At 37.8% G+C, this 27,289-nt stretch overlaps 1 protein-coding gene across 1 annotated transcript; it reads right to left on the bottom strand.

The window, feature by feature from the left end:
• Positions 1–1,530: 1,530 nt before the first annotated feature.
• Positions 1,531–26,199, bottom strand: b4galt6 (UDP-Gal:betaGlcNAc beta 1,4- galactosyltransferase, polypeptide 6). The gene is made up of 9 exons (XM_048208663.1): positions 25,376–26,199; positions 18,469–18,585; positions 17,653–17,766; positions 9,046–9,167; positions 8,838–8,954; positions 8,487–8,674; positions 6,061–6,183; positions 5,768–5,869; positions 1,531–5,115 (listed from the first exon to the last, which is right to left on the bottom strand). Exons 1-9 carry the CDS (start codon positions 25,488–25,490, stop codon positions 4,968–4,970), a joined length of 1,146 nt encoding a protein of 381 aa, XP_048064620.1. The 5' UTR covers positions 25,491–26,199; the 3' UTR covers positions 1,531–4,967.
• Positions 26,200–27,289: the final 1,090 nt, after the last annotated feature.

Raw genomic sequence — 27,289 nt, 5'->3', positions numbered from 1 at the left:
AATTCATTAGCATGAGTTACAATTATTATTATTATTATTATTTTTTAATATAGTCTGGCAACCCTGGTTAAAGATAAAAAGTCTGATGTTTGGGAGAAGGGATTTAGAAAATGGTTGTTTTGTTATAAACAAGGATAAACTATTTTTAGAAAGCATCAATGAAGATATGATCAGTTGTCTTATATGAAAACTAGCCAGTTATCCGAGAGAATCTAATGTGAGTTAAACATTTTCTACATTTTATATCATGGCAAAGACTTTGGTCGAAAATTAGGCCTACTTATGGAGAAGATTTTGGTCATATCAACCACCTCTAGGTAAAATAAACAGGGAGCTGCTAGAAAATCAAGTGTCTCTCGAAGAGCGAAACCAACTCCATTTTGGTGATAACAGGTTAAACAATTTAGGGCCGTAATGCATTCCAATACGTTAATATTTTCATAACATTAGAATGAATAAAGTGATCAGCACGACTGATATTCAAAGTGGTAGCAAGCGTTGCTTTGTTTAACAGCAGTCCATGTTTTGATTCTCTTTTTGAATGACTAATAAACTCTTTATAGGCAGTTATTTCCCTACAAGCAAATGCAGAATGCACGTGCTAGTTTTGTGATGTGCAGCTTTTTGGCCCAGGAGCAGCCGACAACAGTCGCTTTTCATTGCCGCTAGTTCTTTGACGTGGCTTGGTGTGTCATGGCCTTTAAACAATGTCAACTTAAAGGCATGGTAGGTAATTTCCAGAGAGGCTAGCATAAGCAAGCTAGCTTTGAAAGCACAAGATCCCACCCTCCCTTCAGAGCATCTCCAAAGCCACGCCTCCTTCAATACACAAATACGTGCAGTAGGGAGCAAACAAAAGTGTCATGATAGACGGTGTGTTAAACTACCTCATGCCTCAAAGCACATTACATTCCTTATTATTGTAATGTTAACAACTTAAAAAGTACTGACCTGTGCCACCTGACTGCTGCAGATTAATTTCGCCGTTGACAGCGTCACATAAATTCGAGTCACGAACCACTCTGAGTATAATGTCATGGGATTCCATCTCATCCGAATTACGGTGGTTATGGTGTGAAAGCAGCATAAACTAGCTGTTTTGGTTAAGGAGGAACTGTAAAACTGCCGTTTTGGCTGGCATCTGAACTCTGCAAAGTATGAACAGGTTATATGTAAAAGCATACATTGACAAGCAGGAAGGACATCCTATTTTATCCCTTAGACCGAGGGATGTGATTGGATGAACATTTTATGGTCCTACGCCTTCCCCTATATCAATACATATAAATACATTTAGACCACTTAGTGATTGTTATCAGGATGTAAAGAGACTTTCAACTAGCATAAAAATGTTTTTGAAACAAATCACCTACCCTGCCTTTAAAAAATTACCAAGTGTCTTTGTAACTTGCCTGTAATATAAGTAACTATTTCTTCAACACAGCCAGTTTTTACTTGCATTTGGTGTTAATTTTGGACCATGATTACACTCGCTCAGCCTTAGACCAAATGAAGAGATCAGACTCAGAATAAGTTTTCAACTATAAAGTCTTTTAATGATCATTACAGAGTGAAACGCAGTGAACAGACCGGTACAACAAAAACAAAAAACAAAACAAAAGTCTGGAACCAGGATTGTACATGTCAGTCAAAGCAGCTGGCATCTCAAGACATTCTGCTTCTCATACTGGTGTTACAGTTAAAGTGGACCCTCAACGTTGGAGAAACAAACACAGGAGAATATCCTCATGTTTTTTTTTTAGTTCCCACTGAATGACTAGCAGACATTTTAGATTTATAGACAGCTCCAGATTGAAATAAACTGTTAAAGAAAAATGTAAATGTGCTCCCGATTCTAATTTTAAACACCATCCACACACACCCCACTGCACATCTCAACAATGTGAAATTGAAAAGAAAAAAAATCAAGGCACAAATATGAATACTGCAAAAGTTGAACACTCTACACATTACAGATATGTAATGGTGAATAAATCATCTTTTTAAATTTTCTATCTATTGTTTCTTCTGGATATTTTCAAATGACAGCTGAACAGGATGGGGCAGCTATGAGAGGAGTTGGTTTTGGGGTGGAAAATGAGATGGACCTTAAATTAGGAGACAAATGACAGCACTGAACAAAGCTCCCTCAAAAGTTACAACTGATTAACCACCAGATCCAAATACACCAGAGCAGTCTCACCAGTATGTTTCCCATAATATTAAAAAAAGCACATTTCATATCAGGGGAATGGGGCGTGACCACATTCACCACCACAAACAAAACAAAAATAAATAAATAAAAAATAAAATTCAAATCAACTTAACATTCAATATTCATATTGCAACCCACCACACTTTAAGAACAATGTGTAACGTTCAGTACCCATCTGTGTAACCAAATAAAAGCGTTTTGCAAGCTAATGATTAACACAATCCATAACAGGCCTATCCGACTCCGTATTGCAGCACAAGACCATTTCTTTACTCCGTTAGCACATGATAGTGCAGCCTACTGCCTGCAAAACAAGAAAACAGTGCACTGTGAAGATGGAATGATACTTGTTTAATTGAGCATTTGGAAACTAGTACCTGTAAGCCACACTTCCCCTCTTTGAAAGCCTATAATCAGTCTAAAACGCCTCTATTTCTACATTAAACAACACCTATTAATCTCACCAGCTGCTTCAACATGAACACAGGGTGTAAAACAACAGCTTAGCATCCCACATTGGATGCCAACTTTGCCTAAACTTTGCTTATGTAAATTTGTTGGCCCCGTGCAATGGAAAAGCGAGGGGAGGGTTTTTTCAGCCTTCATTCTATAGCCTAATGCAATCCTCTCACACTAGACTGCATATGACACAAACTCGTAAACAAACTCGCTTCACGCATACCGAAAAACACTTGCAGATCTTCAAAGTGACTGGCTTGAAAAGTCCTAGAGCTACATTTTACCACACAATGCTGAACGAGTTAAAAGGAGGTGATCAATGAGGAAAAGCGGACTTTGGCACCAGTAACCTCCATTTATGTATATTATATTCAGTTAATTTCGGAAAATGACAGAATTCTTCAATTCCTCATCCGAGTTGTTCAAATGTTATTGTAACCCGTAACCACAGTAAACGGGTCTGGTTAGACCCAACTGCGAGTCTGATGGTTTAAGAGGAGACTGTAAACAACAGACTGGGCACTGGAGATCACGTCGGGGTCACCATCAATGGGAAAAGACCATACTAGGGTTTAAGAAATCATCCACTCAGAAAAAGACAAAGCAAGCAGAGGACCTCAGAGATGCCATGGCTCAACTACACTTCAGAGACATGCGGATGGAAAGAACCTACAAAAAGCCTCGAAAGCAGGAGCAATAAAGCGTTTTTGTGAACTGTAAGTGTCTCAACTTCAAGTGTCAGAAAGTCCAGTTAATGTCGCAAACCATGCTGCTGACAAAATATCACCCTCGATGTGTAATTCTGAGTGGACGGACACACACACACACACACACACACACATACATACATACATACAACACACGCACACAGACAGCATGAGAGGATATGACATAGCAGTTTTAGGACATTAATATGATAACTTAAAATTTACACAAAAAAAAAAAACTAAAGTACATCAACAACTCCAAAAAAATAAAAATATATACAAAAGGCAAACATATACCAACAGCTTGTAATGCTCAAAACTTTAACAGCATAAAGTCGTCATGGCCCAAGGGTACTCCGAATGCCATTCAAGAGCAACTTGCGACGTCGCTCTCTCATCTTGGCCCTACAGGAGTGCATCGTCACCCAGTACTTCATACTGAGAGCTACACACACGAACAGACAAAAACACACAGGTTGAGACACATGCCAAACCCTGCGAAGGGCATTTTGGCTTTAGCAGCTGCGAACCTGACTGACCAACAGGTTATCCTGCGAACGACCTGTCTTCTAAACACCGTTTCAGTCACATCTTTCACTACCGTGGAGTGCATTTCAAAAACGAGACATGAGAATGATTATGCTATTAACAAAAGCAAAGACGAAAAAAAATTCAATATGACTAAAAAATAAAATTCTTTAAGACACAAAATAAGCATTTAGCAAAAAATAAATTAAGGCATGCAGCAGGTAATGATATCTGTATTTCGTTTTTGATTTTTTGTTTGCTTTCTACAGTCACTGATATTTTTTGACCGGCAGTCATGTGTCCCAAACCACTGAAGAAAAAAATAAAAAATAAGTCAAAAACAACAATTAGCTGCCAAAAAGAAGAGTGTTTCCACTGGAATCACAGGCGTCTTTTGAGGGGGGACAAAGCTAAAGCATTGTTTAAAAGGCCAGTTATGTACAAGGGAGTCAGGGCCATGCATGCAACTTGTCACAGCCTTCTGTTTAGCCATGGAATTGGGGGAAAAATAAAACTGTAGCACACCACCAAGGTGAAATGTATATTGTAATACAAGAACAAAAGGTGAGGGACAGATTTAAAATACATCCATTTAAACTGTATTGACGTCTTCTTTTTAAAAAAAACGATATGTATAAAAAAATTATACTAACAGAACATGACAAAATGTCTATTGGCGTCAAGAGTGCTGTTGCAATGTAAAACCAAGCTTTCTATAATGTAGATCTACAGAGTTTTATAGCCTATAAAATTCAATTAAGGCTTCGCAGTAAACATCTGATTTGTTGATGCTGGCACTCCCCACCTTTTTTAAAATGTGTTGTGATCTGATTTGCTAAAGCCAGCATGGACACAGGAACATGCAATTGAACACGCAGTCACGCGAATACACTTTCACAGATATGATCCAGTAATCGTACACACGCACACACACACACACACTCACGTCACGCAACTAACTGTGCATTAGACAGGCCTTTGCCCTCTTCACTCCTGTTTTTAAGGGCATTTGGCATCACATTTTCTGACTCGGGGTCACGCCGAGGGGGCGAAGCCTGTCAGTATTCTGCTATGGGGGCGAGCTCGGGATTCAGATTGACCGTGATGTTCTTATACAGGCTGCTCAGAGAGATCTCCGGAGAGTACTGCAGATTGTTCAAGCCGTCTAGATGCTGTCGCTCTTTAGAGTACCTCAGCAACTTGTACCTGAGGGAAGGGCGAGATGAATGTGTGTTAGCGTGTCCTTGAGATAATCTGCTACAATATGCAAATATCTATACAAGTATGACTGCAAATATGTTTTTGTCACACAGGTCAATCCACTCTAGGCTACACAGAAACAGATGAATACAACTTTTAAGGTCAGGTCAAGAGTAAGCAGGTCAGAGGTAAAAAGATCGAACAGTGCAGTGAAGAGAAAGCTGTTTTCCACCCTCCAAATCTTAGTTATTGAAGTCCTAGCTTCCAAAATTAGGGATGGACTGAAAGGAGATTGAGGAAGAAGGTGGAGCAAATTTCCTTCACAAAGTGTTAGCTAGAACAAATAAAGTTGCTTCCTCAGTGTCGACTTGACCCTCTGCTAAACGCACAGTTCCTGTTTTTAGGGCCAAAGCCCTGAAAGGGAAAAATACCTATTGTTCTCCTTAGGATCATGCAGGGCCCAACTCTTGAAACTTTAAACGCATGTTGGAAATGTTGGCCATTAGGGCCAGGCACAAGGGCTCTACAGCACACCCTCTTATAGGGCGGTATTTGAGGGGCTCTGTAGCACTCCCCTATTCACCTACAATATCCAATAGACTCATAGATCTTATACATCACCCACATCTAATGTTTATGTATGTGTGCGGGCACTGACCTCCCCAGGAACTGCACTTCTCCTCTGTGGTGATGGGGGATAGATTTGTATTTGCCAATATCACCTTCTGGCCTGGTCACATTGAAACCTGCGTAATGAACCCTGAGAACAAGAAACCCACCCACACATATGTTTCTGTTACACATGCATCTATTTGTTTATGATAACACGATACATACTTTAGTCACGCACAGCAATAACTTGTTTTTACACAAAAGTAACTGGATCGTTATAAACTATGCGTTATGCTGCTCTTAGGAATATGCACATACATCAAATTAAACATAACTGACCTGTTCCAGAGGTCATCGTCCTCTCCACCCCAGCCCCAGAATGCATTGGGAAAGCCATTGATCTTGAGGAATTGTTCGACAGTAAGTCCACTTACTCCACCGAAAAACTCATTGTAGGGAAGGCTGAAAAAACACACACACATACACAAACTTCAACACTCAGTAAACTAAAGTACCACTAAGCAATCACTTGTAAAAATGTCTAAAAATTGAAATCAAACAAGAGAAGGAGCAGGGGGAAAAAAGTAGAAACAGAAACCTTACCATCAGGAATCACTTGAAAGCAATAGGCAACAAAAAACAAGCCTTTTAATAGCACAGACTATCATGCTACTTCACAAGGTGATGAGGAGATACGGCACTCTTTTACTTCCTTGTAATCTGCCCACAAAGCATTTTTGGTTTCAACCAGAATACGTCCACATGAACAACCGTCCTTTCAAACTCAATCAAAGCAAAGCTGAACCACGGGGTCTTAAACCAGTCCTTAGTCACGTGCAAAATACGGGTAAACTCTCCAACTACCCCAAATACTTTTGAGAGACAATTAGAGCTGCGTTTACACCTCATTACACAAATGACATAATCTGCATAACAAACAGTCCTACACCATGTCCCAAAAGCATTTCAGTCCTACATTACATCAAAGTTCTATTAGCGGCTGCGAAAACGCAAAAAACTGCAGCCCTGTATTTATTTGACCAAACATGTGAGCTGGTCTCTCTCTGTGGTCAAAACACACATATGCCGAAACAATACACCAGGAAGTGAACTTAAGGATCTGGAGAGTTTTTCAGGCCCTTAACATCAACAAAATGACACAGGTTTCCAGAAGTCCATGAAAAATATTTGAACAGACATGGATTAGATAAATGAGGGAAAAGGGAAATGATTCAACATTTCTTAGAAAGAGAGAAAAAAAGACTAAACCATGGGATGAAAGGATAGAGAAAAGAATGGCTTAAGTTTAAAGGGTCAGTTCAAAAATTAAAATTCTGTCATTAACCACTCGCCCTCACACCGTTCCACATCCGCAAGACCTTCATTCATCTTCGGAACACAAATGAAGATATTTTTAATGCAATCAGAGCTTTCTGTTCCTTCATAGAGATCCAACGCCATTACCACTTTCAAGCCCCAGAAAGGTAGGAAAGACATCATGAAAGTATTCTATGTGACTCCAGTGGTTTAACGTCAATTTTATGAAGCGACGCGAGTGCTTTGTGTGCGCAAAAAAACTGAATTTTCCACTTTATTAAAGAAAATATTGATCTTCAACGCGCGATCACGAGAGCATCATGACGCATGCATTTGTGTTCACACGAGAGCTGACACTCTGAATGCTTTGGATAATATTATTTTGTAAATAAAGTGGTAAATTATGTTCATTTTTGGGCAAACAAAGCATTAATGTCGCTTCATATAATTGAGGTTAATCCAGTCGCACTGAGTACTTTAATGAAGTCATTCCTACCTTTCTAGACCTTGAAAAGTGGTAGTTGTGTTGGATCTCTATGAAGGACAGAAAGCTCTCAGATTTCATTAAATATATCTCCATTTGTCTAATGGGTGTGGAACAAATCGAGGGTGAGTAAATAGTGACAGAATTTTCATTTTTGGGTGAACTAACCCTTTAATGACCCACTCTTTAGGAAACGCTAAATAGCTAAATAAAAAGCATGTTAAAATTAATGCAAATCCACCCTGAATATTCAATAGCCCTCATATAGCCTGACCTCACATTTTGTATCAAATTAAAGCTGCATTACAAAAGCTAATATTGAGGAAATCACAAATGTTTTTTCCATCTAGTTTTGACTAAGCCAATTTGTTTTGCAAGAAAAAAAGGCAGATGACACGTTCACATCTCATGATCAAGGAAGTGACATGGCAACATACGGCAAATCTAAAGAGGCCACAAATAACAAAAACACACTGTGGTTAAAAGTGACAGAAACTATGATGTTTTCACACATTTTCTAGTGGCATTCAAGATTAAGCTTTGAACATTCTTGATTTTCCAGTTTTTAGTTACATGAATTTCAAAATAGCTCATTTTAGGTCTAAAATTGCACAAACACAACCAACTAACAACCAACTAACTAAACACAAATGCATATATCCCTTAAGATCTGCAAGGGATGGCGGATAACATCACAAGAGTTTATACACTCACACACACGCTTAAACACGACATTGTGTGCTCTAAAACACTAGAATTGTTTAAAACACGAGCCTAGAATTATTTCATATATGCACTTTGAAAACAAACTGAACTCAACTTATCTGCATTAAAAACCTGGAACGTCAAGAGCCGGGCAATAAAGAAAATAAACGTTAAACAATCAGAAAACTGCAGAAAAAGGAGAGTAAAAGTAGTGAAAAGAGAGAATAACTAAAGTAAACCTTTCAGATGGGTCACTTACATGTACATGTACTTGTCGAGTTTGGCGGCAAAGTGTCGAGGCATCTGACCACAGCCGTAGTAATTACGGTCGTTTTCTGGGATGTGATCGACGTCGTGAAACACCACACAATCCCAGTCCAGGTCTTTCATGGCCTCTTTAAAGCCCACGTTAAACAGCATGGCACGGTTAAACGGCTGAGTACCCGCCTGAAAGCACAAATACATGACTGAAAAAATGCACAGACAACTATTTACTTTCTCAATCATCAGTAAATTAGCCGTTTCCATATTAAAAACCTCTCTGGAAGTCCATGATTATTCCAGACAAAAATGTTATGGCAATACAGTTTTGTAGTATGTTTGTACACACCTGTTCAATGACATAAAAGGCAAACTGCAAGCGTTGGCGTTGGAGCATAGGGGCGAGATGCTGAAAGAGGATGGGAAGATGCTCATGGCGATTCCTAAAAGGGATTAGTATGGCCACCTGAGAGAAAGGAAGAGAGAAAGACACAAAAGCAGTCATGCTGATGTCCTGATGACCTTTTTTGAACAATGTAACCACAACAGTGGCACACCTTCCAGCGTGGTTTGCAATCTTTGGGCTTCCAGTGGCCTCCAAATCGAATGTCCAGACGTTTGAGCCTCAGTTCGATTTCCTCCATAGGAACCTCCGTCATGTTGACTTCCATCTGACCCTCTGCAAAGAAATACAACAGCAAGCATATAAGAAAAAGAGATTTGAGAATAAAATTTCTGCATAAAGAGCAGTTCAAATAAAAGCTTTTGACAGCCAATTTGATGGCTGTTCCTCACAAAGAGACAAATGATATACAGAGGGTACAACTGGATTAGATTAGGAAGCTAACTGACTAGAAAGCATTTTAGAGAGGCAACACAGTTGTGTTGTCACGATACTGGAATTTCCAACTTTGATACGATACCATGAAAAATATCGATATTCGATACCATTTGATACCATGGGGAAAACTGCCAAATTTACCCTTAGGGCTGGGCGATATATCACATGCGATTGTCACGCGCATTTCGTCAGTAAAGCCGGTTCCCTGATTTCCGCTAAATCGCCATCACCTGCTTTCAAATAGAGCGGCATTTAATAGACAGAGCCGTAGATCACTGACAAGCCAAGCAATATCGCGTTCATATCGCAGATGAATCGCCTTCGATAATGAACGCGATATTGTGTAGCTTGTCAGTGATCTACGGCTCTGTCTATTAAATGCCGCTCCCTATATACCGCCCAGACCTATATAGCGCCATACAGACAATTTGTTATCTCAATTTTTGGACAGTTTGGCTAATTTTGTTGTAGTAGCTTAGACTCAACGCAGGGAGGCTTTATTTGAATCACTGAACTACATTTACAAAAAAACAGAAGTAAACAGTCAGTAAAAAAGTAAGAACAGTTTTTAGTTTTTTTTTGTTTTATTTTTATTTTTTAGTGGTCTAACAGCAGTATTCAGATAAGAAATAATAAAGAAATTAATGTAATGTAAAATAACACTGGATAATTTTCATTGTCAAAATTAAATGCAGATTAACACTTACAATTAAAGTTACAACAGTTATTCAGTCAAGAGCAGTGAGGGATTTTCTCTTTGACTTTTGTTCTTTGATTTACATGACAGACAACAGCAGGTTTATTAGGCTGCTGTCACTTTAAAGGAAACTCCTGGTATTAAGACTTGTATGGCTTAATATAACGTAAATGATGTCTCTTACTGAAATATGTAGTAGAAACCCCATGAAAGATTTACGTTATTTAAAAAATCCATTACATATTTGGACAATTGGGGGCACCATTTCGTTTAGGAGCACGGTGCGTTCTACGTCGATGATGTCAAATGGTTGCACTCGGTGATCTACTGACACTGCCCTGTTGTTATTTTTACCGCAACACAACTCGGAATACAATATACGATGCTACATTGTGCGGCTTTTGGTTGTAATTTTCAGTCGATGAGCTACAAGAGAAGCGAAGTAAGTCTTCACTGCTTTACTAGCGATAAGAGGAGAAAAGAATGGAAAGTTGTGAAGAATGTGGATGAATAAAACTTCCTAACTGCGTCTTTGTGCTCTCAACTTTAGCCTTGATGCCTTTGATACTTTTCATCTGTTTGATACTTTTCATCATGTTTTGGTGCAACGGTAATCTAGCAATGCATACAAGCCTTAATATCAACGGGGTTCCTTTTAAAACCCAATCAGCCTTTATAATTTGAGCCAGAGCGCAAAATTAGTGAGGATGAAAACATCGAAGACATGCAACGTCTCTGTGGCTATTCGAACAACTGTTGTATGATCGACGTGTAAAAATAGTCTGATATGTCACCTGAATGCATTACACACAGTTAAACATGCGGAGAAGATGCTACTGTTTTATGCGATCACAGATTTTGTGCATCACAGCACACACGAGCTTTGAGGCAGTCCGTCTTAATCGAGATGCGTTATAGGCTACCCTTGTCAGTCTCCACGACAGGCGCATACCAGGGTTTCTGTTGTCCGGTAATTACCGGACATTGGCCGGGAAAAAAATTAAATGTCCGACAAAATTAAATCTCTCCGGTCAAATTGTCAGATTAAAACTGCCTAATAATCCCGGCCCCGCCCCCCTAACACAATCTGAATCGACCGTTTGAAAGTTTTTAAACAACATCGCATGTTGAATTTCAAATAAAGCGCACGCCTAACGGCTATAATATAGACCTAAACCACGAACTATTGAGAGATGTTTCAAATATGGCCAGGCCCAGGCAGACTAGCCTTAAAAGTTTTTTTCAGAGGCCAGACGCGAAGGAGAATACTGAATCAGGAACGCCTGAAGCCTCAGATGTCCAGAGCCAGACAGCTCCGCCACCACCAGAGAAAAAGCCGAAGTGTAGGGCGTATCGGTCGGAATGGAGTGACAAGTTCCCATGGCTAAGATGTGAGGTAGTTGATGGTAACGAAAAAATGTTCTGTTCGCGCTGCGAAAAGGCAGGACGACGCAACGGATTCACAAGAGGGTCGAATAATTTGAGAATGTCTGCTCTCAATGAACATAGAGCAATGACCATGTTGCGTTCAAGTTCATCTGACAAGGAGTCATTTCACACGGTGGCCAATTTAAATGTTACCAGCTAAATGAGACATACTGAGTTTATAATTAAGTTTGCTTGAGTAACAACAATGCTATATTCGGATATTTTATGTGGGGAAGGGGGGTTGGTTTGTTAAACTATGAAATGTGAAACCATAGTAAAAAACAATTGGTTGATTGACGCCAATCGGACGTTCATGTTTTTTTTCCCGTCTATTTGAAAGTTAGGCTAATAAACATGTTGCATATACGGCCTGATTATGTCATTTTTTAAGTTACATAAACTGCTTTCAGTGTTCCTCAACTTGACTAATTAAGAGGCGATATTTGACCGGCATATCATCAAAATGTCCGGAAAACAAAACCTCTGCCGGTCACTTTGACCGGCACCATTTTTTTCCAGCGGAAACTCTGGCGCATACACAAGTGTTCATTCATTCATCGGCAACTGTAAGCTCTTTCAGTAGTTGTGGTCTTTTAAAAGCCTCAGTCATCAGGGCTACAGTGCAGAGAACAAAGACGTGGGTCTTTAGGAAGTTTTATTCACAACTTCCCATTCTTTTCTCCTCTTATCGCTAGTAAAGCAGTAACAACTTGCATTGCTTCTCGTTGCCCTTTGACTGGAAATTACAACCAAAAGCTGCACAATGTGGCATCGTATATTGTATTCCGAGTTGTGTTGCGGTAAAAATAACAACAGGGCAGTGTCAGTAGATCACCGAGTGCAACCATTTGACACAGAACACACTGTGCTCCTAAACAAAATGGCACTGCCCATTGTCCAAATATGTCATGAATTTTTTTAAATAACGTAAATCTTTCATGGGTTTTCTACTACATATTTCAGTAAGAGACATCATTTACGTTATATCAAGCCATCCAAGTCTTAATACCAGGGGTTTCCTTTAAGAGCTTATGCACGGATCCAATATACAACATGTGTTTTCGCTCAACTATTTATGTTTCAAAACTGACTGTGTTCACCTGAATACCTGCCAAGTCGGGCATTTTGACATGATTTTTGTATGTATTTGACTGTTTAAGCACAATAAGCAATAAAAAAAAGAAGTAATTTTGGTATTCGTGAGCTGTTTGACTCAGTTATGAGCAATACAATCACTATTTCAACCAGAGCGAATGAGACGAGTGAGGGAGGAAGTGGATTTGTATCAAATCGCCATCAGAGAGGAGAGAGAGCAAGAACGCATAGCGGATATCTGTGCATCGATACTGCAGAAAATGATAATTGAAGCAGTTTAAGAGAAACATCACACACTGCTCTTGAATGAATCACTTGTAACTTTAATAAGAATAAATTTAGACTTAATTTACACAGTAAAGACTATGCAGTGTTTTCTGTACTTTTAATTAGTTTATAGAGAATACGAATCTGACGTCACGCCGCATTGAGTTCTGGGTAACTTATTTGTTTATTCGCCATCTTGACAGGATCGCGCAGCCTTTCCGTTATTGAGTTTAGTGCAGTAATTTGTTTTCTGTCATGATTGTGAAAAATGTCACCATTGTATGTCATTAATGCTGCATCGATAATTGTGATAGTAACTCAGATCATCGTTCTGAAAGAAAACAAGACAGTGAAAAACGTTTTTTCGCCTTTTCTACGTGTAAAAACACCAAGGGAAGCAGGTCGAGGAGATGACGAGAAGACGCCGGATGGCAAATCTATTATTAATGGCACTGATTAAACCCACTGCTTATCACTCAATAAAAGAATGGCATTGCTAAGTGTTTTTGAACGTTTTGATTTCGTTTGGTTTAATAATTAACATTACCTTTGCAAGTCTGACTCTCACTGCGCTCGTGAATTAGCAGAACTTGACGGGGACATCCAAGTGCTTAACAAGAAAACCGCTTCATGTGACAAACAAACAATTCTGTACATTTATTAAAGCATACTGCGTGGAGATACGCAAATGAGCCCAAAATATGAACGCAACACATTTATAAAAATGGTTTCCTCTCGTGTCCTCTCAAGAAAAGGCTTAATGCACTTAGACTGATATTAAAGAGACCAAATTCTATTTACAAATAAAGCACATGCTGAAAAACGGATGAGACCAAAATATAAACTTTCAGTATCACTTAAAATGCAAGCATTTTATACATTTTCTTCATAACGGTTTTTATAAAGGTATGAAACTGCTTAGTGCGGTTGTCATTTGTTAAAATAAATATAAAAATGTTATAAGGGATTTTAAAAATGTATGCTCTAGTAAGGCAACAGGACCAGACGGAATGTCATGTTTTCTTTTAAACACATTCGCTGAGGAGCTCACAGCAGCCTGGCATTGCCTTTTCCAGCTCTCAACTGATATGAACAGTACCAGAGCTTTGGAAAAAATCTATTACAATCCCAATTCCACAAAATGTATGCCCTCAGGACAATGACTATAGGACAGTGGCCTTAACATCGAATATTATGAAATCATTTGAGAAGATCATAATAGGAGAGCTGTGTAAGGAAGTGGAGCCATCCTTAGATCAATATCAATTTGCATACAAAATTAATCGTGGTACTAACAATGCGGTCTCTACATAAACGCACCTTGTTTTAAAGCATCTGGAGAGTCCGGCTGCTTACGCTAGGCTGCTTTTTATTGATTTTTGTCCTGGGTTTAACTCGATTCAACCACACAGACTGCTGGAGAAATTAGTTCATTTACAAGTTAATCCTTTTACAATTAATTTGCATTATTCCTTTTTAACAAATAGGATACAACAGGTGAAGTTGCAGTAAATAGTACAGGGGCCCTGCAAGGGTGTGTAAGCTCACCATTTCTGTTTACCCTTTACACAAATGACTGCATTAGTCAGCAGTCAAATCTATTCATTATGAAATTTTTGGATGACACTGTATTATTGCACCAGTTGACAAGAGACTGCAGTATTGACGTCTACAAAGCTGCTGTAGAAGGGTTTGTGGACTGGTGTGACAACCATTATTTGCAGATTAATGTTAAGAAAACTATAGACCCCAGATCAGTGGGGGACAGGAGCTCTGTTGTGGTTCATGGTGAAGAAGATATTAAACAGGTTGCTCATTATAAATATTTGAGGTCCATATCAACAGTTAGCTTAAATGGCACACACGTCAAGTGTTTGCTCAAGAGTTGCAATGAGTAGCAATATAATGTTATTTTTGATAAAGCATCGATAGAGACCGTTTTAAGATATGAAATCATTGTTTGGTTTGGGAGTTTAACAGTAAAACTGAGAGCCCAAATAAATAACTTGGTGAGAGTGGCAGGAAAAATCATTGGGATACAGACACTCAGCTCTTTACAAGATATTTTTGAGCTTTGCACGATCCAGCAGGCCAACAAAATTTCATTGGACTCTTCACGTGTTGTAGCCTGAGTATGCGCTGATGAACTCTGGTTGGAGATACAGGGTTCCATTATGCAGGCATAGTCGATACAAATACTCATTTGTCCCACAGTCTGTTAAATTAATTAATGAGCAACTACAGCAGAATGTTTAAATATCTCCAATAGCTGGTACAATAGGCAACTGAGGGTTGTGTTGAGTGGTTCTCTCTTAAAGGATTAGTTCACTGTAGAATTAAAAGCCTGATAATTTACTCACCCCCATGTCTTCCAAGATGTTCATGCCTTTCTTCAGTTGAAAAGAAATTAAGGTTTTTGAGGAAAACATAGGTAACGTAGGTGGAAGTACCGAGCAAGTGTTTACAAAGACTAGGTCAATCCGCCTTTACAAAAAAAGAAATAAATAAATAATAATAATTTGAAGTTGGAGGAGAAAATGAGATGAGAGTTTTTCACACTACCGCGGTAATTCCACCTATGTCACATGTGACTTTTCCAACACAGAGCAGTGCAAGATGAGCATTTGTGGTTAAAAAGTATATATAAAAGTTTTTTTTTTTTTTTTAGAAAATGGCCAATCTTTTTGCTAGATAACACCCTTATTCCTCATCTGGGATCATGTAGAGCTCTTTGAATCTGCATTATAACTGCAATATGGACCTTCAACCCGTTGAACCCCAGTGAAGTCCACTATATGGAAAAAAAAAAAAAAGTCCTGAAATGTTTTCCTCAAAAACCATAATTTCTTTTCAACTGAAAAAAGCCAAACATCTTGGATGACACAGGGGTGAGTAAATTACAGGGAAATGTTAATCCTGAAATGAACCAATCCTTTAAGTAATTTATTATTTTAATGGTATTGTTTTTATGATGCAGGATTATAGGATTAGGATGGTTGTTAATGTATGTTCAGTGCTTCCCACACATAGACTTTACTTGGGCAGGCAGCCCAGGTATATTAACGGCCGCCCAAGTATATTTGGAGACACATTTTTGCTTTTATTGTTTCTATCCTCTTATACTTCTGTATCCGCCCGAGATAATGAAACCATCCGCGATCGATTAACTAGTGGGAAATCTCCCCTCACCTGCTCGTTCCGTGTGCACGAGAACTGTTTACTTCCGCTGACTTTCCCACGTGCGCTGCAGAGACAAGTCACAAGGCAGCGCTGTTGCGCATTCTACAGGCTCGCGCAACAGCACTTCAGACTGCTTCAAAGTGATTCTCAAACAATGAATAGCGCACATTTATGCCAAGTGATTGCTAATGAACTCAAGTTGGATTATGACAATGTCTACTTTATGGCCTTTATATAATGTTATAGACGGTTGTAATGCTGCGTTCACACCGAACGCGTCTGGGGCGTCAAATTCGCGCCAGACGCGTCTAGTTGGACGCTTGAACATTTTGAAGTCAGACGCTTCAGACGTGCGTAAAATTCGCTCAATTCGCGTCATGGGAGGGGCTTCCATCTCTTTCTGCACAGATCCTCTGAATAAACACATCATCTTGTCAGTTGGAAACTAGTAGCGGCAATTTAACTCTGTTATGCCGGCCGGCTTTTGCTAGCGAGCAGGTGGGCTATGATCAACGGCTAAAATCATGCAAAGCATTTTACAACTAACCAGATTGTCCGATTTCTTCACTTATCCTCTTCTAGGCAAGGTCCTTTTTATTCCTGTCTCTATAAAAATATGATGACACATCAAAGAGCTCAGGGTGGCCACACACAGCGACTATTATCTTTGTTCTGGTCTCCACCGCTGATCACGTCATAAACACGTTACCAAAGCAGAGTCCCTGATTGGTTAACGCGCCGCAAATTTACGCCAAAGTTCAGATTTTTCAACTTGGGCGTCTAGGGCGCCAGACGCTCAATTCGCGCATCAGACGCGTCAGGCGCGTGAACGCTCAATTCGCGCCGCGCCATTTGCGTTTACATTGACTTAACATGTAAACACGTTCACTGAGAGCGACACTATATAACAAAGCAAAGAGAACTCTGCCATTTAAATGCTGTAATTTTGCATAATTTACAATGCATAATTAATAATGCATAATATTAGTATGTAATTAAATGTAATAGAAGCTATATAATTATAATTAATTAAAAAAAAAAAAAAAAAAACGTTAAAAAATTTTTAAAAAATCACACATTATTTGTTGTTTGTCACATGTAGTAGACCATTTTTGTGCCATGGGTAATAGAAGGATTTTCCACCCGGTTACCACCGCAAGTATATTTCAAACCTGTGGGAAGCACTGATGCTACATATGTTGTGTGTTGATGTTGTAGAACAAATTTCTCCTAAGGGAGACAATAAATACTCCCTTGACCTTGACGTATTATTTCTTATTTTGTGCTTGGAGTTTTTCAGGTAGGTCTATTTTATTTGTGTCTTTGTTCTATTGTAGTTTTGTCCTATTGCTTGTAATTAGTTTTTTTGATCTTATTTTATCACTTAGTGTTTACTTGTCTTCAGTAAGCTTGAGTTTTTTTTTTTTTTTTTTACTTTAAGTTAATATTATAAAAAAAGTTTTTTTTTATGATAAACTATATTATTTTAAGAAAAAATAACTATATAGTGATCTATATTGTTATCGTGAAATAAAATTACGCATATCGTAAGATTATAGATTAAAGAAATAAGATTTTGGTCATATCACCTACCCCTAATCTAACACAAAACTCAAATAATTTGAGTCAGGTAGACAAATAAATGGTTTAACTTACTCATAGAAGGTAATCGTTCGGGACAGGGCAGGTTCTGAGCATATGTGAAGTTCTCAGGTAGGTATGTGGTTGGCTGAGCGATATACTCGCTAGAATTATTTCCATCAGGATAATCTGTTAAACAAAGACAGTCAGACACATATTAAAGTTAATGTGAATTACTGTTCCCATTTTATTTTCATAATGTGACTTGTTCATGAGTGAAAAGGTATTCACCAAGAAAAGTATGTGGCGGCACTTGGTTTTATTCATTGGGAATGGATTGGACAGTGAAAAGAACTGAATGAGAGTGTCTAAAAAGCTCTTTAGCTGTGGTTAAGATCCTTCAACAGCCTATACGTTCTATGACACTAGATAATTTATAAAGTTATTATACATTCTGACTTCTGAGATTACAAATACGTTTTTTTTTGCCATGGAACAACATGATGAAGAGTTCACAGTGAGACCAGGAACAGGATCCACTAAAGCGAAAGTATACTACCTAGTCAATGTTTCGCTCCAGCCTGTGGGCAGTTTGCGTGATGTAAATGTCATTGTCCATATAAACAAATTTTGTGTACACACGGACAACAACAATACATGTGCAAGTAATTTGAGCACTCAAAAACAAAGGTCCAGGATATAGTACGAACTCACTGAACACATCTATCCACATTCACGGTCAATGGATTATACTTTGAAATACTGGCACGCTCACTGTGCGCTTCACAAAACAGAATGAGGAATATTATACCTGGGCCTTTGCAATATGGTTCAGTTCAAAGATCAGTCAGGCCAATGTTATTATAAAGAGATGTTGTCGTTGACTCTTACCTGTGCCGTTGAGAGTGCTGTTCTTATTGGTGTATAGCCTGATCATGTGACCAATGGTCCGCACATTGTCTCGTAACATGATACCCTGAGCCTGTACCATGAAGAAATATGTGTTGACTGAAACAAAGAAAGAGAAAGAGTGTTTAAAGCAATTCCCAAAAGATGTCGAGGAAACAGTGTTGGTCATTGTACTCAGAAGTACAGTATAATGTCCACATTGTAAAACATTTGTAACTGGACAGCAAAACCGAAAGCTTTTTCTCCTCTTCCTCTCACTGGGAAGCTCCTAAGAGAGGCATTATTAGAAAATGGCAAATGTTGAAACTATAAGCAGCTATCATTGTAAGCATGAATGGCTATCTGCATTCAGCCTCGGTTCTTGTCAGTGTAATGTGGTTTTGTTTTAGTTTAACCGCTACAGTTAAGATTATGTCAGCATTCCCGAGTCCAATGTTTCTGTGTCCATATATGAGGGAGAAATGAACCGAGATCAGCAGAATGCCAACCATTACACGTTTCAACTGTGGGTCTGAAGGGAAGTCTGAACTGAGCTTCACATCCTGCTAAGGGACAAACTATATAAGCACATAAGTATAAACCCATGATATCTGTGTGGACTAAAATCTATATTGACTGATTTTTTTTTTTTTTTTTTTTTTGGATACTGCATGTAAATTAATATACTTTCATTCAGCAAGTATGCATTAAATTGATTAAAAGTGTCGGTAAAGACATTTTTATAATGTTGAAAGATTTCCGTTTTATATAAATGCTGCTCTTTTGAACTTTCTATTCAAAGAATACTGAAAAAAAAAAAAAAAAAACAGTACCAGTATCAGTTTTCTGTATCAGTTTCCACAAAAATATTAAGCAACAAATGTTTTTCAACATTGATAAGAAGAAGAAATGTTTCCTGAACAGCAAATCATCATATTAGAATTATTTCTGAAGTATCATGTGACACTGAAGACTGGAGTAGTGATGCTGAAAATTCAGTTTTGACAGAATACATTTTAAAATATACAAAACAGTCATTCCATGTCAAATCAATCAAATTTCAGGAAGTTCCCCAGGTTTTGTTAGCATTTTTTATAAAGAAAGACAAACATAATTAGTGATTAGTAAAGCCAAAATATTAAATGTTACGGATGTGCATTTGCAGGGTAATCCACTATTTTGAAGAGGGGAGTCAAAATGACCATTTTCAAATGAGATTTGGAGCCAAATTACTTTCTAAAGTCATCTTTCTAAAAATGACTTTAGAAAGATGGCAACATGAAAGATGCTTTTACCTTCAATTAATCTGCTAACAGTGATTGTAAATTAAATTGCCTAAATTATTACATTGATAGCTAAATGCATTCTCTAAATTGTAACGTTGACATGCATTCTCTGTAAAGCTGCTTTGAAACGATATGTATTGTGAAAAGCGCTACACAAATAAATGTGAATTGAATTGAATACATTGTCTACACATCCGATTTGCACTGATATACTGCAAAGCCAAAAAAAAAGGTCGCTGTTTGGATTTAAATAGACAAATGCTTAAGATTGTATGATTGGATCATTATTTCTGTGATTACTATATTCCTAGCATGTTATGTTTAGCAACAGTTCTTCTAACTGTAATTGATGGAGTGTATCGATTTTTATTTCTTAAACAACCATGTAGGAAGACGTATCATGGCCATATTCCAGGATGACAAAGCCAAGATTCATCAGGCTCAAATTGTGAAGGAATGGTTGGGAGGGAGGATGAAGAATCATTTTCACACATGATTTGTCACCTGAGTCCAGACCTTAAATTAATTGAAAGTCTTTGGGATGTGCTGGAGGAGACTTTACAGAGTGCTCACCTCTTGCATTGTCAATACAAGATCTTGGCCAAAAAATGATGCACCTCTTGATGGAAAGACTTAAAATTACTTAATTTGCTTTTTGATGATAATTGCTACATGGAAACTGCACTGCAGCAAGTAGATTCCCAACTCTGATACAAATCTTCAAGCCAGAATATAAACAGCTGCCATTAACGGTACAAAAAATTTAACTCCAAGCCTAGGGACAAAAAACACATTGGTTCTTCCTAACCACCCTGAGCACTTCATATTAGACACAGTCCAGTGAACACCGGTCAAACAGCGGTGAGGAAAAAAACATTACGTTTCTTGGACACTGATTATACAAACAGAAAAGGCTATTAAACAGGATTTGGTTGTGTTGCTGGTGTAGTGCATGTGTTAGAGTGTTGCCTGGATTTTTAGAGAAAGATTTTACAGTACAGACACTGAAAAAGTCAACTCAACAAATCAGCACATAACTGTGATTCAAGGCTGTGAAATCCCTGCTATCTTCAAAATTCTACGAGGTCAACGACAGTCAGGATGATGTTAAATATTACAGCTGGTTAACAGCAACATAACATCTGTGTAGACATTCAGTTAAGCAAGTTGAGACAAACTGCAAACGATTTAAGACACTTAGTTGTGAGAGAATCCCGATACAGCAATAAGTAAAAGGCCACTTAAGTGTAAAGAGCACATTTTATGATTGTTTCTTAACACACGTTGTAGTAACGTCAAATCAAATGTTTTGCTTTAAAGTACACTTTAAATCAATATACTGTACTTTAACAATCTTTTGTCAGGCTTTAAAGAAGTACACTTATTCTAAACTACTGATAAACATATTAAAGAACATGAAAGTCAAATTGATTCTAATTTTAACTGTAGAGTGTTATTTGATTGTACATTTAAAAGTTAACATTGTAAATGTACTATATTGCAACTTTACCCTTACTAATCCATAACTACGAATATATTTATAAAACAACAAATTTAAATAGAAATGATATTAAAGTTTACCATAAATACCTGTCAGTATATTTGGCACCTTAACCATATTGCATAGACAATAGAATTATGAAATTACATAGTTTACAAGAAGTACTTAAGTCCTACTTGAGTGGGTCAAGTTCAACTAACTGCATTTAATAAACATTTAAACTACAATACATATAATTAATTTAAAAGTGCAGTAAGCAATTTCTGAGAAAAGCTGTTGAAAGTGGACCAAAACACTTACAGCCAATCAGCAGCAAGTGTCGTATACACTAGAGGGGGAGGTGCCTGTGTTGTATAGCGTGTTCGTGAATTTGGGGGCTGGGCTATCAAGACAGGGGTGTGATTAGGGGTATGCGATTTCATGATTTTAGATTGTGGACTTATTAAAATGTCTCCACAATCTGCTTTTTAAGAAATATCGTAGTTTCGTGGTATCACACATTCTATCAGTTGAAGTTTTGGCACCTCCATCCCAACAATACTGCACAACGCGAGGTACATTCACACCACATGTTAACGCATAGGTAGGGTTACACTCACATGACATTGTAGTTATTCGCTATCATGAAAGTTTATTATTTGCATGCATTTTAAAGCCTTGCCGGTTAAACATTTTATTCGCACACTGTTCTGACATGTTCTTTTCTGATCTAAAAGCCAGATTAAAAGACTGTCAAACAGGGTGGGAGCACTAAACTAAGTTATCTTTTGTGTCTCATTGCGCTTAAACTGTCAAATACACGGAAGGTTTAAATAAATACAGTCAAATATATCTTACGTGAACGTAAACATTTATGGGAAAACCAGACGCGTGTCTGTATATTAGATCCGTGCATTCGGTCTTAAAGTGACAGCAGCCTAATTAATCTGCTGCCGCTTGTCATTAATGTTAATCAAACAAAAGACAAAGAGAAAATCACTTACTGCTCTTCACTGAATACCTTCAGTAGCTTTAATTATAAATCAGTGTATATAATTTAGACAGTGAAGTCTAGTGTTTTATTTTTACATTTGTTTATTCAATTTCTTACTTGAATACTACTGTTAAATACACCTACAGTGAAAAAATAAAGCACTGTTTATTTAATTTGTATAATATATGGTATTTGTTATGGGCATATTTGTTCTTATTTTTAAATAACAAAGATAAAATCATGAAATAAATATTTTCAAATATTTTCATCGCCCTCCCCTACTTTGGCCTAAATGTCATTCTTTTTTTCTTTTATATATTGTTACCTTGTAAGACTTCATTTTTAAAATAGATTTTTTTTAAATTAGTTTGGCTGTACTGCTCAGTCACTTGCAAAATAGTAAAACCAACATGGACAAAAATCGTGATATGATAGTTTTTCCTTATCGCCCACCCCTAAAGGCTGGAATACACTACACGATTTTTGCCCCGATTTTCCCCCCGATTTACAGTCTGAAAGAGTTGACTCTAGTTGACAAAAGTCAGAGCCAGTCTGCAGATTTGAGCCGACAGATTCCATGGAAAAACCGCGTAGTATATGATGGTCATAGACTCCAATTTTTTTGCTTCAGATTTTGATTCCACCCAGTCGGAGGATATCAAACCATGTTTGATGTTTTGAGCCGATTTTAGAACACATATCAGTGTACTATATGTGTTGCTAATAAATACAGTATAACGTTACACGGTACAGTCATTCGCTGCCCAAGCAATGCATATCAAGGGTGCGAAGTCAAAAAGATCGAGATAAAAAAAACAGACTACTGTACAAGATCGGATAATAAAGAAAAACTTACGGTCTTTCAGCTCACAAATCACAAGCTTGGCGCTTGACGAGTAATCATGTTGAGACACTAAAATATACCGCTTACAGCCGCTAGATGGAGCCACGCCCGCGAGCTCGCACATGACGTGCATGAAATAAATGAGAAAACGCAGAATCTGCCGTTTGTTTAGTAATTGTTTGCGGCAGTTTCGTCACACAGTCGGGTCAATACAGCTCACGTCACTCCGAGGTTGAAAAATACGGAAATTCTTTCTCATATACAGAAAAAAAAAATAACTGAAGAATACTAAGTGGAGCTCCAGCATGATGGAAAAATTGCTTCAGTAAGTACTGTACTGTTAAAGCTTTGCCTTGAGAGTTAGCAAACCACATTCTCCGGTAAATCCGGATTCATTCATTATTAAATATGTTAATATTCATCACTATCCATTATACATGTATGCTTTATCCTGGATATGTAGCTGGATTAAAATGTCAGAAGCTGTGAATTATTGATTATATTACTTTAAATGTAGGGCTGTCAAACGATTAATCACGATTAATCGCATACAAAATAAAAATTTGAGTTTGCCTAATATATGTGGGTGTACTGTGTGTAATTATTATGTATATATAAATACAAACACATCCATGTATATATTTGAGAAATATTTACAAGTATATGTATTTATTTATATTTTTATATAATTTATATTATATATAAATACATTTTTTTGTACATAAATAACATATTTCTCTTAAATATATACATTAATTTGTGTGCATTTATATATACATATTATTTACACACATTACTCACACATATATTATGCAAACTCAAACTTTTATTTTGTATGCGATTAATCGCAATTAATCGTTTGACAGCCCTAATTAAAGGTACGCAGCAACTGATAATTTATTAAATTAAAAGGTAACAACTTGGATAATCATAAAACTACACAAATTACCTCTAATTCCTGTTGTAATCTGTCCATATTGACTGTGTCTACCCACCCCTGTCTATCTCCAAACGCATTTGGCTCGCATCTTCCACTACTGCGGTTCGTCATATCTCCCATGTTTGTTTCGCCTGTCTGTCATGCGTCTCCTAGCAACCAGACAAGTGTTTCTGTTTGTGTTCCGTACGATTTTAAAGTCGTGTAGTGTGTGATGCCCAGCTTTTCTCTGTAACCATTTACAAAGTCAGCAAGTGTATGATGCCTATTGTTTTAAAAATCTGTTCAGATTTTAAAAAATCGTGTAGTGTATTCCAGCCTACTTGGGTAAAGTTGGTTTTATATTCGCACATTCGGACATCCGTATTCAATAGCCTTGTTAATCACACTACATTGGACATTCAGTGGACATTCACAAGTAAATATGCCATTAAAACAATACTTGCCTATTTTGATCGACTGTGAAAAATGTTGTAAGTTGACAATCGTTGGTTGTCATATCATGTCGCTGCTTAAAATTCACAAACATTAATTTATTGCACATTTATTGGAAAGTCTGAATTTATCAGAAGTCCGAATGTGTGAATATAAAACCAACTTTACCCAAGTTTCCAGCCTTAAGTGTGATCTTTTTGGGTAGGGGTGTGTTGTTTTGGTTAAATATCAACAGCGTTTCTCAGAAATCGCTTACTGCACCTTTAATTGTAAATATCATAATAGCAAACGTATTAGGGGAGGAAATCTACTCAATGGTACAATAAGGACACGAGTTATAGTTTATAAATGTATTAGGGTAGTATATTTCACGACAAATACTACTTTGTTTTACAGAAAGAATACTGTAGTAGTGAGCAGGCATACACGGTATATCTGTGTTTACTATGTTCTTACTACAAGCAAATAAAATTCCGTTATTTTCAAAAACTAATAAATAAGGCTCAAACACAAATTAACCATCCGTATGTGGTTTATGATATGAGCATTATTCAATATATCTCTGAAATATACAGGCTTGTACAAACAGTTGCTGGCTAAGGGGGGGCTGTACAGAAATAACCAGAAACCGTGTAATGGTGGAAAGTAAAGTGAAAGTCAAATCTGCTTCAACTATGCTCACATTAAGGGGATCTAAAACCGACTGCGTCTCAAAACCTACTGAGCCGCCTAACTAGATGGCATTTCTGAGCATCACAGCAACATTACAATGGCTGTTTAGTTAGGTACGATAGCTCACTGGGATTTAAACACAAGCTGTCATTAGAGCTCGTTTTGGGAGGTGGTGATCAGTATCTGGAGTCAGTGATGTATGAAACACGATTAACACGATCAGTCACATGAGCGATGCTCGGGAGTAATCATACGCACTCACCTATTCCAGGAGCCACATAGATGAAGTAGAGGCAGGTCGTGGACATGGAGAAGAAAAAGATGAAGGCCATTAAGGAGCGGTTGGACAACCGCATCAGCCGCCTCCACTTCCACATTTTATCCCGGCTACTAGCTATCCGTCACTCCCATAAAAACACACAGAACGGAGAAAAGAGACGCTGTTTGGTGTGGTGAAACGGTCATCCGTGGGAAATGCGGTGCTAAATCAGGGTGCTGGTAAAGTCCGCATCGTTCATTCAGATGGATGCAAGGCCGCAGTGCTCGTTCGCACTCCCAACAAAGTCGAGAAATTTCCAGATCAAAAAATAAATAAATAATAAAACGTGCTACATCAAACGGCGTCCGGGCTCGGCGTGCGGTTAATGCGATTCATTTTGTTCGGTGCCGCCGCCGCTGCTGCTGCTGCTGCTGCTGGTTTAGTGTTGCGGTATGTTTCTAGTGAGCGCAGACACGCCTCGTCGCGTTGATGATGATGATGTTTGGAAATGATGAAGGGAGTGAAAGTGATGATGATGATGATGATGGTGGTGGTGGTGAGGGACCTGCCCTTCCTCCCTCTCTGTAAAATCCGCCCACGCTCCAGCGATCAGTCCTCCGACACGGCGGCGTGAAAAGGCGCGCGACCCGCAGAGGAAACGGAATGGAAACGGTGGTGAGCGGGATGGAAGTGGGAGAGTCGAGAGAAACGTGTCGAGCCTCGACAGGGATTCCTCCGATTTCGGTTCTGCTGTCGGTGCAGGTGCAGACACCGTTTCCGGTAGGCGTGACTTACAAAATGGCTGCCAGTGAGCAGAGCCATGGATCTGCCAGTGAGAAGCTCAGGCTTGAGGAATGCTTTCAAAATAAAAGTCTTCACGAGCCGGTTGCAGAAAATATCCAACGTCAGATAAAAAGATTGAAAATCAAAATACATAAACATTTAACTAATTTACGCAGAAATACCTAAGTATTTTTATACCACTGACAGAGGTGATTAAATATTTTCGATCTTTGCTGATTATCAGCATTATTTTGATAAAAATGTTTTTGTGTGTAAAATAGTGTAAAATAAAAACGTTCATTCAATTAATATTGTTAACATATAAATTGTATTTTATATTTACATAAAAAACTGTATAAATATAGGCCTATATGTTAAAACTGGCCAAAAGTATAATGACACCCAAACACCAAAGACATTTTTGATTACCATTTAAAGGATTAGTTCATTTTCCAATTAAAATTTCCTGATAATTTACTCACCCCCATGTCATCCAAGATGAGAAATTAAGGTTTTTGATGAAAACATTCCAGGATTATTCTCCTTATAGTGGACTTCAATGGAGCCCAAACGGTTGAAGGTCAAAATTACAGTTTCAGTGCAGCTTCAAAGGGCTTTAAATGATACCAGATGAGGAATAAGGGTCTTATCTAGAGAAACCATTTCTCATTTTCTAAAAAAAAAAAAAAATAATAATAATAATAAAAAATTTTTTTTATACATTTTAACCATAAATGCTCATCTTGAACTAGCTCTCTTCTTCTTCTTCTTCTTCTCTATTTGAATTCCATCAGTGTAGATGCTGCTAAGTGTATTACTGCCCTCCACAGGTCAAAGTTTGAACTAAATTGTATTATACAATATGCTTGTGCAACTTGTTGAACCCCATTGAAGTCCACTATATGGAGAAAAATCCTGGAATGTTTTCATCAAAAACCTTCATTTCTTTTCGACTGAAGAAAGAAAGACATGAACATCTTGAATGACATAGGAGTGAGTAAATTATCAGGAAATTTTAATTTGAAAGTGAACTAATCCTTTAACCTATACGCGATTTCTTTATGGAACTAATGTATGCAAAAGTACCTTAGCATTTTCATTCTTTGCCGATTTTCAGCATTATTTTGATTAAAA

This window comes from Megalobrama amblycephala, linkage group LG11 (assembly GCF_018812025.1).
Source record: "Megalobrama amblycephala isolate DHTTF-2021 linkage group LG11, ASM1881202v1, whole genome shotgun sequence".
In the NCBI taxonomy this organism is placed as follows: Eukaryota; Metazoa; Chordata; class Actinopteri; order Cypriniformes; family Xenocyprididae; genus Megalobrama; species Megalobrama amblycephala.
This window is presented reverse-complemented; position numbering and strand designations above follow the sequence as displayed.